At 38.8% G+C, this 15254-nt stretch overlaps 3 protein-coding genes across 4 annotated transcripts; 1 reads left to right on the top strand and 2 right to left on the bottom strand.

Moving 5' to 3' along the window:
- Nucleotides 1-800: 800 nt before the first annotated feature.
- On the bottom strand, nt 801-12337 carry LOC6563133 (nuclear protein localization protein 4 homolog). 2 transcript variants are annotated; one of them, XM_032737142.1, is made up of 8 exons: nt 12255-12337; nt 11118-11351; nt 10885-11054; nt 10279-10807; nt 10024-10222; nt 9792-9952; nt 1286-1701; nt 801-1216 (listed from the first exon to the last, which is right to left on the bottom strand). In XM_032737142.1, exons 1-8 carry the CDS (start codon nt 12267-12269, stop codon nt 1060-1062), a joined length of 1881 nt encoding a protein of 626 aa, XP_032593033.1. In that variant the 5' UTR covers nt 12270-12337; the 3' UTR covers nt 801-1059. The 2 variants fall into 2 exon arrangements, with proteins under 2 accessions (XP_032593033.1, XP_001989777.1); XM_001989741.2 differs by lacking the exon at nt 12255-12337 and adding an exon at nt 11443-11683.
- Nucleotides 3698-7992, top strand: LOC6563134 (nuclear transcription factor Y subunit beta). The gene is made up of 2 exons (XM_001989742.2): nt 3698-4488; nt 7450-7992. Exon 1 carries the CDS (start codon nt 3829-3831, stop codon nt 4255-4257), a length of 429 nt encoding a protein of 142 aa, XP_001989778.2. The 5' UTR covers nt 3698-3828; the 3' UTR covers nt 4258-4488; nt 7450-7992.
- Nucleotides 12338-12651: 314 nt separating the features above from the next.
- Nucleotides 12652-14770, bottom strand: LOC6563135 (succinate-semialdehyde dehydrogenase [NADP(+)] GabD). Its single transcript, XM_001989743.3, has 3 exons — nt 14595-14770; nt 14216-14500; nt 12652-14019 (listed from the first exon to the last, which is right to left on the bottom strand). Exons 2-3 carry the CDS (start codon nt 14483-14485, stop codon nt 12784-12786), a joined length of 1506 nt encoding a protein of 501 aa, XP_001989779.1. The 5' UTR covers nt 14486-14500; nt 14595-14770; the 3' UTR covers nt 12652-12783.
- Between the last annotated feature and the right edge of the window lie 484 nt (nt 14771-15254).

The following is a 15254-nucleotide window of genomic DNA, read 5'->3' as shown; positions in this document are numbered from 1 at the left end:
ACGTCAGAGAAGAAGGCGTGCGGATTGTAAACTTATGGGCCTATATAATTCGGAGCTCTCAATTGATTTGTAAGATATATAAATCATCGTAAACAAGTCTTGTGGCAAATGTGAATGGAGCATGAAGAGTTTCATCAAAAGAAAATTTTCTGAAGGCTGAAAGAATGCAACATTTTTTTTATATGTTCTTATTTGTGACTCAAATAAATGTGTAGCTTTGGATATTATACAAAAATTTAAGATAATTTTTCTTTACAGAATACAGAATATATGACAAATGGAATAACATATTTTAATAAATTGAACAAAAATAATTAAAATTGTTTTTTATTGGGTTAAATGTACGATTCATTTAATTGATTCAATTCAATTCTCAATGGCATCAAAATTAGCGATATAATTAGCAAGCTTTGAAAATATTGACGTATATTTTTAAGGTAAAATTTAAAATGCATAGTTTAAATTAATCAATGGTTTTAGGTTAGAACAAAATAGGCCCTAAAAATTTTCGAAGGACGTAGCTCGAGCGAATGGAAATGAGCAGAAATCACAAAATCCTTCTAATCACGAACGATTTAGACGTCCTTTGGACAGATGATAGCCCTGACAATTCGAATTGTTTGACACAGAACTCACCACATTTAAAAATGGTCATTTTATTTAATATGATTGAAGGACAATCGTCCGTTTTTAAGCTTAATTCGAAACTACAGGTCAAGCAATATTTGAAGGATAGTTCGCGAAATAACGCAGGATTTTTATTTTTTCCTCAATTTTCTCCTTAAAAAAAACACATTATATTTTGTAGTACACTCAACAATTTAAATTTATTTAAAAATAAATTAAATTTTTTATAAAATTCTTATACAATATTATATTTATAGAGAACGCGCGTGGCATGCGACATCTGCTTGTGCTGCCACATCCCAAATTCCTGCCACCCTGCATCCTGGCATCCTGCTATAGTAAGTATGATTGAATCTTTAGTTTCATTTGACACCAGAATTTCGTCGCGCTAAGCTGACGACTGGCGCTCGCTGAGGAAATAGCTGATCATGCTTATCTGGGCAGGGAGCAGATTTCGCAGGAGGTCAGTTCGCCGCGATTAATGAATGTGCAGTGATTGCACGTCCAGGTGTTAGCATCCAGATCCATTGCATCAGAGCCCGCAGCGCCAGAGCTAGTCGCTGCACCACTCGGATAGCTAGTGGTGCCGCTGCAAAAGGAAATTGTGAATTAGAGATAAAAATCAGGAATTCTTGTCATGCATGCTCTCGTAGCTTACCCGCTGCCCGTAGAGCTGGCCTGGACAAGGGATTCGAGCAGTTGCCAGACTTCCTCGGCTTTGAAATCGGCCGCCTTATTGGGATTCCTTGCGCGCACCGCCTCGAGCAGCGGTCCCATGTGCTGGCGCAGCGGCAGCATATCCATTTTGTACAAATAAACCAGCAAATGAAAGTCAGAGATGGCCTCGAGAAACTCGTCATCAGCCCAGGCTGAGAGATAGCTGCTCAACGCATTGAAGTCCTGCAGCTGGCCATCAATATAGCGATTCTCAATGGGGAACGCCTGCCGCTTATCATACTCTGTGAATGTGTATTGCGGCTGCAGCGGCGTAGAGGCGGGCACATCCACCAGCAGATACTCCACGGGCAGTGGACGCGCCAAACGCTGCACCTCGTTACCATATTGATCCTTTTCCTGCAAAAACGAAAGCAATTAATAAAGAGATTACAAAAAATATATATGGCATTTAAGTTTGTTTGGTGAATGGGAGCTTTATGCTCATCCTGTCGCTTGGCTGTGACCCAGTGACCTACATTCGATAAGTGCGGCTGGGGCCGCACAGTAAGCTTTCGCAACCTGTTTACTTGGCCCAGCAACAAACAAGACGACAAGGCTATAAAGCTAACCACCAGGTACTCGAGACAGCCACTGCTCGCCCAGTAGAAGGCGGGCAGCAGCACACGCTTTCAGGGTTATTAGGTCACAAAGCGAGCGTCATTCACATCCGCCTGGCAACACCAACACGCACACACACACGCACACACTCAGAACTGACCTCAAACTCGTGCTGCATGTGAGTCGGTGCAAATTCTATCAGATTCAACAGCTTAGAAACAGATACACAGAGAGACGGAGATAGCGAGATAGGGAGAGATAGAGAGAGAGACAGGGGTAGCTCATACGTCAAGAGCGACATTCAAATAAAGCGCACTCTTTTATTTGGTTTCGCGTATTGGCTGACCACGGCCTGTGAATACCAGCAAAGATACGGAATAAACAATTTAAAAAAGCTATACTGAAATTATAAATTTGAAACCTTTAGAAAAAAAAATGTAATAATACTTATTGTGGTAAACAACGAATTATTCATTGTTCTTTAGGATTCATTTGAAACAAGTTTTATTTGTTAATATCTTGTCTAAATTCATTTTACTTCACCAAGATCGTCGAAGCCGACCGCATCAAAGCAGTTTATTATATAGCTGCCAAGAAAACAATCGAAAGATTAGTTTTAAGAGAGAAATGTATCTTCTTTACATATTGTTATGTGATAGGCTAAAGTCATAATATTCCACAATATCTACTCGAGATAATCCTTCCTGTTACAATTGCACTGATGAGTCTTTAGGTGTACACAATTAATTTCTTCTCTAGCTGTCTTGAGTGCTTTTTTTATTTTTTATGGATAGTGTGTTTCAGAGAATTCGATTTTCCATTCAATGCGCAGAAAATACTATTAATATCTTATTAAGAATTGATTGACTTCCTTAAGTCTCTCGTGTGTCACACTTTGAATGCTTGATTAGCTTTTCCAAAGAAGCCGGAAGCGAGGAAATTCAATTGCTTAAATACGCAGAAATAGGAACAGAACTTCAAACGCTTCTACACGTGTACGCATGTGTGTGTGTTTGTGTGTGTGTGACTTAGAAATGTTGGAAAGCTTCTGGTGTCTTTTTCTTAATCCATCTTAAATCGAAAGGCAATCAAAACTGAAACTTTGTTTCAGAGAAAAAATGTATAGAGTTGGATATCTATATAAAAGTTTGTGAAAACATACAATTGGCCTAAAATGATAATTGGTCACAGCTCTCCGCGCCTAAAAGATGCAACAAAAACAAATATCGCATATAAATGCAAATCTAAAACAAGAAATTTTAAGTAATTTTCATGGATTCAACGTATAATTAAAGTTTACTTTTGATGTGCTTAGAGAAAAACACTTTCTTGTATACAACTTCCCATCAGATGGCTCACATACTCTCGACAAATTTTAAGATAAAAATGGATGCACAATGTGATTAGTAAATGCAGACGCACGTTTTCAATACTTGAACCCAGGAACAACTGCACGGAAAATGCAAAACGCGTAAATACGTAAAGCCCAAATCCAGTTAGAGAGACAAGCCTTGGCTATAAGCAGTAAAAATGGATACAGATAGAAAAAGGGGGCCCAGTTGCAGTACAACTTGGCATTGACATTGAGCGCATCCCAGTAAAAGCGATTAGAAAAAAACATGAATGTTTCCTAAGAGCGCGATGGCTGCGGAAAAATGGCTCTTGCGCTCTTCACATTGCCAGTTGCCAGCTGCAAGTTGCAAGTTGCGAGTTGCCTGCTGCGAGTTGCCTGCTGCTATATAAGAGAGCGAGCTGTGTTTAACCAGGATTGCACTTGCAAACGAAACGTTGAAGGATACAGACGCACGCACAGAGCACAGTTCGAGAGTGAGCGACGCAGAGCCAGTTGTAATTAAATTAGTAACCAGAACACAAGACTGGAAGTCCTTTTTAATTGATTTTAACGTGGGACTCACGCCTGTTAACATGCACAGCATAGCGGGGAGAAGTATTTCTAATCGTTTCAACATTTATCAGCGCATAACAAGCATAACAATGTTTTGGACGGCAGTTGCCTCCACCGCGGTTACATCAGATACTTTAGAGCCATCAGCTGGCCTGGCCAGTGCAGCGCCAACCTATCAGCAACAGCATACGAAGCCGCCCCGCGTATTTAACAGCAGCTGGGAGCTAAGCAATGCTGCATTCAAAGTGCGACGCCACAGCCAGCAACAGCAACAACTGCAGAAGCAACAACAAGAACTAGAGAAAAAGCAGGAGTTGCAACAGCAACGGCAGCAGCCGCAGCCAGTGGAAAAGCGGGAGCCAAACAAAAAGAAAGTCAGTCCAAAAAGTGAGAGTAAAATATTGAAAGCGTTTACATCCTGCAAGTGCACACAAAACGAATTAAACTAACTACTAATTACTAACAACAACCAAATACCAAATACAACAAGACGCCTACCGATCAAGTGATTCGCATAAATAAAGAAAAATACAAAAACAAAAAAGCAAACAATTTTCTGACAATAAAACACAATTTACACATGTAAGAAAAAAAAAAGTCGACTTGGTGAAGGAACGAAGGACATGCAAATTCTAAAGAAACTTTGAGAAAAAGGCAATTCAAAAGTGCAACAGGATAAGGTAAGCTAATATTATGTGAACTAACAAGTTAAAACTCGACTAGGAGATACCCCAAACTTCCGAGTTGCTCAACCGAACTGATCTCATTTTTGCAGTTTATAAATGTTATGTCAAGATATATTTATGCCTTATTAGAAATATATTTCTTTGAAATTGTGGATTTAATAGCTTTCATGTAAATCCCGGCTACAATGAAGATTATCAATAAAAAATGATTTAAGCTTGATCAGCGAATGGAAAATAAGAACTCACAATTCAAAAATTGAGATTCCATCATATAGACAAATCGTGGACCAAACTTGAATACCTATGTGAAAAATAATTCCTGTTACATCCTTTTGCACAATTTCTATATGCCCATTTGTAACAAGTTAAATTGAAGGACACTGGCGTTGTGCCTGTTACCAACAAATTGCATTATGTAAAAATACTATTAGCAAATATACAACACATTTTCATTTAGTAATTGGCATTGCCTTCTAAAGCTATTATGAAAGTAGAATACTTGGCCTTAATTAATGGATTAGGTAAATATAACAAGTTTCAACTTCCATATATTATTATAATAATATATAACACAAAGATATGTATGCCAGGACTGGCTGCAAGGTATCTCGTAGTCGAGCACCCTCGTCACCTATTGATATTTTGGTTGCGGGAAACTTTTAAATTTCATTGGGGAGCTGTCTGTGTTTGAGCCGCAAATTGCAGGAATATAAGCACACGTGCTAATTATTCAAAAAGCCATTTGCCCGCGCTTGAAGTGACCCAACCATGTTGGCTACTTGGCAGTCAAGTTTCCGGTTATCATCATATATGTAAATATTACAACGGTTTAATAATGTTTATGTAGGTTTACCAGGCAGGTAATCTGGTAAATCAGGGACATTCATGAGGAACAATCCTCATTTGATAAAATTACATGCAACAACATTCTGAAATACCCTTTTTTTCTACACCATTTTGCGTGTGCGTTTTTACAACCAATTTGTTAAAAAAAAAGTTAGTTGAATATTAATAAGCAGATGCACTCTGAAGGTATAAAGATATGCTTGATAAGACAAAAGCCACCATGTACATTGCTTCCCCTTTGCTGTGTTGAATGCGATAAATCTCTCTTTTTCAAGGAACACTTAACAAAATAATACTCAGCACAACAGTTTGCTAGAGAGAAAGGGAGAGAAAAAAGGGGATACCCACACAAATTCATCAACTCGGCTAAATGGAAGCCACAACAATCAAGATTAAAGCGCTGATGTTTGCTTAAACAATATTATCTAATGGTAGGCGACAGACAAGAACATTTCTTGTGAACTCTGATCAAACAGCTGAGAAAATCATGATAAACTGTGAAGGTTACACTGATTACCGCCGGTTATAAAATACATATTAGGATTATATATTCCTTAAGATTGGAAATATGCACATGTGTCATTTTTTTCGATTTGTGAATTTGCATAAATATTAGAGCGGGAAAACGCAGAAAGCGAAAGAGAGATGTGAAAAGGCAGAAACACTGGGTAAATGTGGCGTATACGTTATATACAAAACACAACACGGTACATATTTGCTAATGCATAATTCACATCATTTTAAAGGGCAGCAGAAATAAAGAAAATGTGAACAAAAATAGCAAAGCCAAATCGTAATATAAGCACTAATAATATGAAGATAAGCATTGCATAAAATACTGATGTGCACAACAGAAAACTATAGATAAAAAATACACATAAAATCGATTTATTGACTATTATTATTGATAGACCTAATCCTAATTCAGACAGACATAATACAATAGTTTAAGGAATAGTTTGTTAAAGGCAGTGACTAAAAGTGTGCAGAGAGAGGATCAGCCTACTATGGTCTGCCACACTTAAGTCACTAAATGCATAATTTAAAAATATGAAAAAATAACAGATTTTTCCAATTGAATTCCAATTTTTGTCCTGTTGCTCTATATCCTTATTAATATATATATATATGTATATGTATATATGTATAAGCATTTAATTTGGGTGACTACGCGAAACCAGCCAAGCTTATGTGTGCTATTTTGGACTTCATTGGATTTGGGTCAATCAATCAAAAATTGGTTTAATTGGCCATGTCAATTGGAAAATTTCATGAAATCAAAGGCAACCTTGTAAATAATTACGGGTATTCATTTTAATGCAATTTGTCTTTCGAAAACTGAGGCATTTTTTGTTCGTTTCCTTTCATATGTTGACAATCACACGTTGTGACAGCAATGCAATAATGAACAATGCTGAAAATTAATAAAGCATGTCTGCGTGGGTGAAATTTCTGCTTTTATGCGTAAAATTCAGTTGCAGACAACAACAATTATTTTCCGTTTTCTCATTCTGGGTAAACTGAAGCTAAATGCTTTATTTGAATGAAGTTCCTCAAAACAGAAACAAGATTCTATTTAATAGGTAGTTTAGGGTAAACAAAGACATTTATTCGTCGCTTTTAAGCACATCTCGTTCGCTTTATAAGTTATTCGGTTGTCGTTGATTTGACTGTCCAAAGTATCTTTAGCTGTGTGTTTCCGCGTGTATGTGGGTGTTTTGTTGGTGTGTGTGGGCGATTCTTGGCCCAATCAGTTGGCATTTACTGTTTTATTTTTTCTTTTTGTCAATTAAGTAAACGTGTCGAATGTCAAAGTGTTATAAATGGGTAAGAAATGATAATTAAAATTCTAATTGAAGGTATAACTTCCCTCTGCTTAGAGTATTTGCAATGTATTTATATATAGTCTTTATTAACATCAATAAACGAGTCAAACAATTGTTATATAGATGCCATATGACCAGTCGATCTTTAAGTCTTTAATAATAAATCATTTTTATTATTAGTTATATATTCCGTAAGGAAATATTATGATTATTTTTCAAGAACAATTGAGTGCGGATTTATAATTATTTACTCCCTATTTCATTCTATCCTTCCCTTGCCCAGCAATCCACGTGGATATAACCAGGAAGCAAAGAAAGGTGCTCAGCTGCATCATTTACTAATGTAACAATAATGTTTGGAGCCATCTGCAATCTGTTGCATCTGCTGAAGGTGTGCCATGACACGTTGCAGGAGCAATCACTTGAAACCAAAGGCACTGCTGCTGACCAATTACTGCATACTGTTTGTGGAATGCAGCAGAAAATGCAACAGCCATTCTTACAGGATATGCAGCAACCGATTTCGATGACTCCTCTATGACGTCTCTATTAGAGAAAGTGGTTGCAACAGCAGCAATGACACACAACACGTGGCTCAGAGCTTTGAGCAAAACTGCAATCGCTTCAACACAGCTGACGGGCATTGACAGAGCTGTTCTACTTTTGATTCCCAATAAAATGGAGTTGTTCTATCGAACTAACTAACTGTTGACTAAGGTAAAAGGCATTTTAAAACAATCCGCGCAACAGTTGCAACAGTTGCAACAAATGCAACATATGACAGCTCTTTGAGTAGGTATAGCTCTGTGTTTACCAACATATTACTAAAATTACACAGTATTTGTGTTTCTTCTATTATATTCTACAATACTATATATTATATAATTCAAACAATATAATTATTACTTTGATAATCATTTTACAAAAAATAATTCTAATAAAAATTTTTCATCACAAATACTTAACATTTTGGAGGTTTTTTTTTTTTAAATGAATTTTAAGAATATATATTCAAAAACAAGCAAGTTTGTCGGCTCAAAGTCGACTAGCAAACACCCTGTAATCAACTTATGGCAATTTATTAGGGAGTATGGCGAGTATGCCCTTGGCCTATATATGAATAATAATATAATTCTGACTTATAAACCATCGACAAGATCGAAAGATCTATGCTGAAAGAAATATAAAAATACATGTTTTTTAACTATATCTCAAAGCTTTGCTTCTTTTGACTACAGGGTGAACAATTCTCCGAATAAGAGCTAAAAATATATGTATTGTTGAAGCAAGAATATAAAATAGGTTAAGCCACAGAGTATAATTTTTAATTATAAGTTTTAAATGGAAACTTACTAAATTTAATTTGAAACATCACTTTGGTGATTTGCGCTACAAAGTTACCTGCACAGAAAAACAAAACTTGCAACAAAGTTGTAGTGAAACTAATTATAAGATGAAGAAATCAAAACTGACCACATTATTTGTTAACAACTGATTGTTTGCGAGAGCAGATCAAGTATAAATTTCTTTATGCTCAAAGCGTTCTCGTTGTTATAATAACATGAAGAAAATAATCTTATAAATGTTAAAGAGAATGAATAAACAAAGTCTGGCTGTCTAAAATAATCCATACACTTTAAGCTAAGAGAAATAAGGTTAAATTAACCTGTTTCAAAAAACCGGTTTTCAAAATATTTAAGAAAATAAATGAAATCCTTTTATAGCAACTTAAGCATCTATGCAAATATAAAGAACTAAAGATTAAAAATAAAAATACTATCAAAGAATTCTCATACTCAGATCCAATGCTCATAATTTTTTAAGAAAATCGACAGATCCTTGGGTGTCTCATTAATTTTCTTTTAAAACCAAATACTAGATATCTAAATTAAATTATAGGATAGTTAGAATGAATATAAAAAATTATGAATATTACAATGGCAACAAAACTAAAAACTTGCAAAGTTTGCGATACGATAAGTGAAGGAAATATTGAATGTGATATAAAATTGAGAATTCGTAACAGTTTGAAATTTAAAAATGTACTTTAAACTTATATAAGGCTCTCTTCAAGTGATTTAATTTATTTTTGCCGTCAAGCCAGTTGCTAAAATGAAACTATGTAAACCTTAAGAAATTGATCAAAGTTGCAAATTGTATTTGTGTTATGGCTGTATGTACTATGTGTATAAGTGTCTATAAAAGTATGCAAATGGAGGCAGGATCGTAAGATTACCCATTTTAGTGGGTTACCAGAGCAATGATAAGCAGTACAAAGTAAATATAAACGAGGCATGAGCCAAGAGCAGATTATCATAAAATGAAAATTAGAAATCAGCATGAATGAAAGTGCCAAAAAACCGAATGTTATTGATGTCTATATACATAAATGTTTAAACAAATATATGCATATGTGGAGAACAGAACAAGATGTCATTTAAATTATTTATGTGCAAAATGTAATTTCGAAACTTTCATTAAACGTTGTTCCTCAAACTATTTTTTGACAAACTTATTCGATATTATTATAGTCAAACTTTCTCAAACGAATAACAAAGAAATCATTTTCTGTTTAGCCAGCGAAACACTAATTTCATAAATGTACATAAGTCTATTATTAAATACCTTGTAGAAAACATCCGGCACATATTGTTTATCGGTCGATTCACGCACATAGCCCAATTCGGGTGCATCTTTAGTGGGTATCAGACAATTATCACGCACTAGAGCCATGCACTGAGCGGACACAGCATAGCCCTCCATGTGCACCTGTTTGGTCTGATCACCTGTTCAAAGAATAGCAGATATAATAAGCTACAATTCAAGCCATTGATAAGATATTGTTTACTACACTCACCAGTCACACAAATGGTTACAAATTTGGAGCCAAAGGTGCCGTTTGTGGCATATTTACAAGGGTTCGGATGACGATTCTGCAGCTCACCCGCCGATATGCACTCCTGAGCGGTCAGAAAGTGGGTCTCAATGCCGCGTATTTGTTTTACAGTGCCCGCACTGGCATCTTCCGTTATAAGATCCGTAAAGATCCAACCAATCTGTCAAAGAAACAATATCATTATTCAATTCAAACTGAAATTTAACAGACATTCACCTTTTTAAGTCCCAAGGCTTTGGCCACAGCATCGACCTCGTCGGCGCCCTCATCTGGACAGATATTGATCGAGTCACGTGATGATTCCTGGGGCGGCTCATAGATGGCAGCCACCTTGGCGCGTATGCCGAGCGGCACATCCGTATGCTGCTCGTAGGTGCCATACAAGTAGCCCATGCGCTGATGTCCGGTGGTGCGCCAGTAGTTCAAAAAGCGCTCCACTATTTTCGTATTCTCAAACATGACATTATCCACATGCCGATATGTCTGACGATTGAGCGTTATGGCCGACGGCTGGCACTTGGAACAGATGCCCTTGGGCCACGGCGGATGCTCCCGACAGCCGGGCTTAATGCGGCAATTGATATCATCGAACACAAAGTACTTGCCATGGTCCATGCCCGAAGTTTGCTTGCGTAAATACGAGTGAAACGACAAGTGCTTGATATTGTGCTCCTTGAGATAGTTCTCGTTGTACGGTTCCAACGGGGAGCAATGCACGCAGCGCCCATTCGCATTGTGATGACAACTGTGACAGCGACATTATTAGATACACGTACATATTTTATTCAAATACAGTGAAAGCTCAGTTGAAGCTCAACTTACAGCTTCGCATCGCGCTCACGATTGATGGTGCCATTTGATTTGAGCAGCTGCTGATCCACCGCATCCTCGATCACATCATTAGTGGGACGTGTGCTGTTACTGCTCTTCTCGTTGGATACTTGGCCGGCGCTCCTAAAAGTCAAATTCTCCATAGCCGTCGTGCTCGTGCGCTATCAGTTGAAACAGGTTAAAGTTAATAGAGGTGCAACATACATTCAAACTGAGTGACTTACGCGTGTTGAAGTGCCCGCCATTTGTTTCAGATATAACATATCGCCATGCTTGAGTATGGTGCTCACTAGCTGGGAGCCACTGGCCTGCAGCTCTGTGGCAAAATTGCGCTCCATGAACAGGCCAAAGCCATCGACTTTGAGTGCATTTTGTACGACATCGTAGAGTTGCTTCAGATTCGACTTTGGCGAGATCTCAACGCGCTTGATGCCCTCTGCAGACTGCACACGTATTAGCTACGATCAAATCAAAATTATTAAAAATGCAAATTAGTAAATTAATATTTCATTTTAATTTTGTAGAATAGCATAATGATCTATTGCACACCGATTGTTTACATAACACAAAAAGACGATGGCGCACAAAGGCATACACGAAATTGCGCTTCTTGTATATAAACTGTTCCAGAAGCAGCGGTGCGCAGGCCATGTTGCAAATGTGGTTGTTGCTGATGCCAATCGGTTGTGCTTGTTGTTCATTTAAGCGTAGCCAGAGCTACTTGGTTTAGCCTAGAAGGCTTCGAATATTAACGAATTGAACTGTACAACATGCCAGTGCACATTTGACTGCTGCACAGGAAGTAAATACGAATTTTTTTTTTTTTTTGGCAATATTTACAAAATGTAAATAAATGTGCAACGTGTGCCAAAAAGAGAGAGAAACGATGCCAAACAAAAAATGCCACTTTTTTACTCTCCCCGCCCTCTCCCCGCACTCCGTTACCCTAACACATTTGTAGTCGTTGCTTCTGCTGCTAAAATCTACAAGTCATTGTACCTTTGTTTGTGTGTCTGTCCCGTGTCCGAGTCTGTCTCTGCCTGTCTGCCTTTCCGGCGTCGTTGTGGCAACAACAAATGTGCACTTAAAAGCATTATGCACTCGCCAATTGATAATCACCCACTTTAAACATCAAATAATATATTTGCATTAAAAACATAAATTCACTTTTTGTGGCAGCAACAACAACAAAACGCTGACAAATAAAAAAAATTTTACTTGCCGGCGTTTTTAGCTGGCGCATTTGCAGCGGCTGTGCGCTAGAGAAATGCCCCATGTGCACACTGTGTTACACATAATATGCATTTACAGAGCAACTGCAGTAATGTCACTCGACCAAAAGGTATTAACAATTTACTTACAATTTTATCAGACATTGCTTCAACAAAAAAATCGCACTTGGAAGCAAATCAGCACTTGTGTAGACAGTAGGGAACACAGTGTGACCATGCGCACGCATGCACAACTCACTAAAATTCAATGTTAACAAATACAAAACGATGTTATGTTAACTGTGGAGCAGCATCGTTAATTTTGAATTGTGGCGGTCGGCTGACTTTTCGAGTGTTGGTAAGCAAACAACAAACAAAAACGTTTTTTAATTAATATTGTAAAAAAGTATTTAAAAAATGAATAGAACAAGCATTTGCGCACATTTAGCATCCATTAAAATTAGAATAGATAAGTTCCTTTTTTTTTGCGGAAAACTGCAATTTTTTAAATATATATCTTGATTTTCCATCAAAAAAGACCGTTACCTTAATTTTTTGTGCACATTTATTATATATATTTCAAATTTGAGACCGCGTGAATTTACACAAGAAACAAGCATTTATCTAGTGGAAGACTGCAACTTAAGGCTATATTTAGCGTGCGGCATTTGTAGGAATTTCAATCGTATTTGAGATTGCCCATGCAAATATATTTAATATCCACATAGTCATCGATGCCATGATGGGAACCCTCGCGTCCCACGCCCGACTCCTTGACACCGCCGAACGGTGCCTCCGGTGCGGATATGATGCCCTCATTGACACCGACCATGCCCACCTCCAGACGCTTGGCCACACGGAACACCTGCTGCAGATTCTCACTATAGAAATAGCCGGCGAGTCCACGCCTTGTATCATTCGCCTTCTGCACCGCCTCCGCCTCGTCCTTGAACTTGATAATAGAGGCGACTGGTCCGAAGACCTCATCGTTGTAGAGCTGCGCCGACGCGGGCACATCCGTGACTATAGTAGGTGCATAGAAGAGTGATCCAAACTCCTGCAGTGCCTTGCCACCCACAATAATGTTGGCTTTCTTGACGCGCGCATCCTCCACAAATCCGCTGACCTTGTCGAACTGCATTTGATTGATGAGGGGTCCAATTTGGACATCAGTCGATTTGCCATCGCCAATCTTGAGGGCCTCGACGCGCTGCTTCAGCTGCGCTACAAACTTGTCGTAGACGCCCTCCTGCACAAAGAAGCGATTCGCCGAGACGCAGGTCTGGCCGCAATTGCGGAATTTAGAGGCCATCGCACCATCGACGGCCTTCTCCACGTTGGCCGAATCGAAGACAATGAACGGCGCATTGCCGCCCAGCTCCAGGCAGACGCGCTTAATCCCATCCGCACAGTTGCGGAACAGCAGTTTGCCCACCTGAGTGGAGCCGGTGAAGGAGATGCCTCGCACATCGGGACTTTTGCAGAACAGCTCGCCAATGGGCGCCGCCTTATTGGTGGTCACCACATTGATGACACCGCGGGGTATGCCCGCCTCCTCAGCCAGCTTGGCCACGGCGAGCGCCGTCAACGGTGTATCCTCCGACGGTTTAACAACCACTGTGCAGCCGGCGGCCAAAGCAGCACCTGCCTTGCGCGTTATCATCGCAAGTGGAAAGTTCCACGGCGTTATTAGCGCTGCAACGCCAATCGGCTGTTTCATTACAATCACCTCGCGATTTGCTGTGCCACTGGGCACAACTTCACCGTAAATGCGACGCGCCTCCTCCGAAAACCACTCCACAAATGCATTGCCATAGAGCACCTCGCCCTTGGACTCGTTGATTGGTTTGCCCGACTCGGCCGTCATTATTTCAGCTATTTCCTGTGAGTGTTGCTCGATGAGTTTGTGCCATTTCTGTAAGAGGTTGTCTCTGATTAATAGGGATTTGAATGTATATTCAAACTGTTTGGCGCACAATCCAAAACATGTATCCAACACTATTAAAAGTTTTTATGTGTTGAAAAGCATTCAGAATCTTCATTATTTCTTATCCAGTTCTAATTTTAGCAGCCCTGTTATCTGTCTCCCCCTCTCTTTCTCTCTCACGCACCTTTAACATATTGGAGCGATCCTTGGCGGTCAGAGAACGCCACTCCTTCGACTCGTAGGCCTGTTTGGCGGCATCGATCGCCTGCTGGGCATCCTCCACCGTCATGTTGGGCACATTTCCAATGACCGCGCCGCTTGCCGGATTGCGCACCTCGAATGTTTCCCGGCTACTAGAATCAATCCAATTGCCGTTGACCAGCGCCTTGCTTTGCACAAGCGTCGAGAAACCGCGCATTCTGCTGACCTTTAACGAACTGAGCCTTCGAAGCATTTTGCCGACGTTAACCTGTTTTTGGCAACAAATCAATGCTGTTACTGTTGTTGTTGTTGTTGCCGGCAAGTGCTTGCCGCTTATCTGAAGTGAATGTTATCTGGCTCACCTTATATGACCGGAAAAGTATTGGCTCAACTTGTCTCTAATATCTGACTGCGCCGTCCATACGTTGATTGAATGGAGTGTTGCTATTTGCTTGGCGCTTATTTGATTGGATTCAATTGATTTTGATTACAGCGAGAGGATTAAGGCAAATGCAAAGGTCATTACTCCAAGTGATAAGCAGCTGATTGGCTCTCAGTGATTGACGTCACATTCTCAAATGCGGCAAATATATGTGCAGCAAGCAATAACTGAATTTTATCGAAAATGTATCAAAACTGGACAATTTGAAGCACCATTGCAGTGTAAATTTAACTTACAATAATATAAAACGTAATATACAATTATTATTTACAAATTTGTTCGTTCGTGGCGTCACACTCATATGTTATTTAATATCTCATTTAAAAGATTAACAGACCTGCGCATACCAAAATCTCTATTAATTAAATTATTGCAAACATCGATGTATCGATACCTCAAATAATTAAAGCCTATGTTAACAGTTAACATATTCTGTTAACCGATCTAATACTTTCACGTTTTACAGCACTCAGCTTGTGTGCGGCAAACAACAACGTTCTTTTCAATTTGAAAAGAAAGTTACAAAGTTGTTCGTTGTTTATTTGTTTGTTTTGCTCTTGTTTGTTGTTGTTGCAGAGAG

Source organism: Drosophila grimshawi, unplaced genomic scaffold (assembly GCF_018153295.1).
Source record: "Drosophila grimshawi isolate 15287-2541.00 unplaced genomic scaffold, ASM1815329v1 contig_311, whole genome shotgun sequence".
Classification (NCBI taxonomy): Eukaryota; Metazoa; Arthropoda; class Insecta; order Diptera; family Drosophilidae; genus Drosophila; species Drosophila grimshawi.
This window is presented reverse-complemented; position numbering and strand designations above follow the sequence as displayed.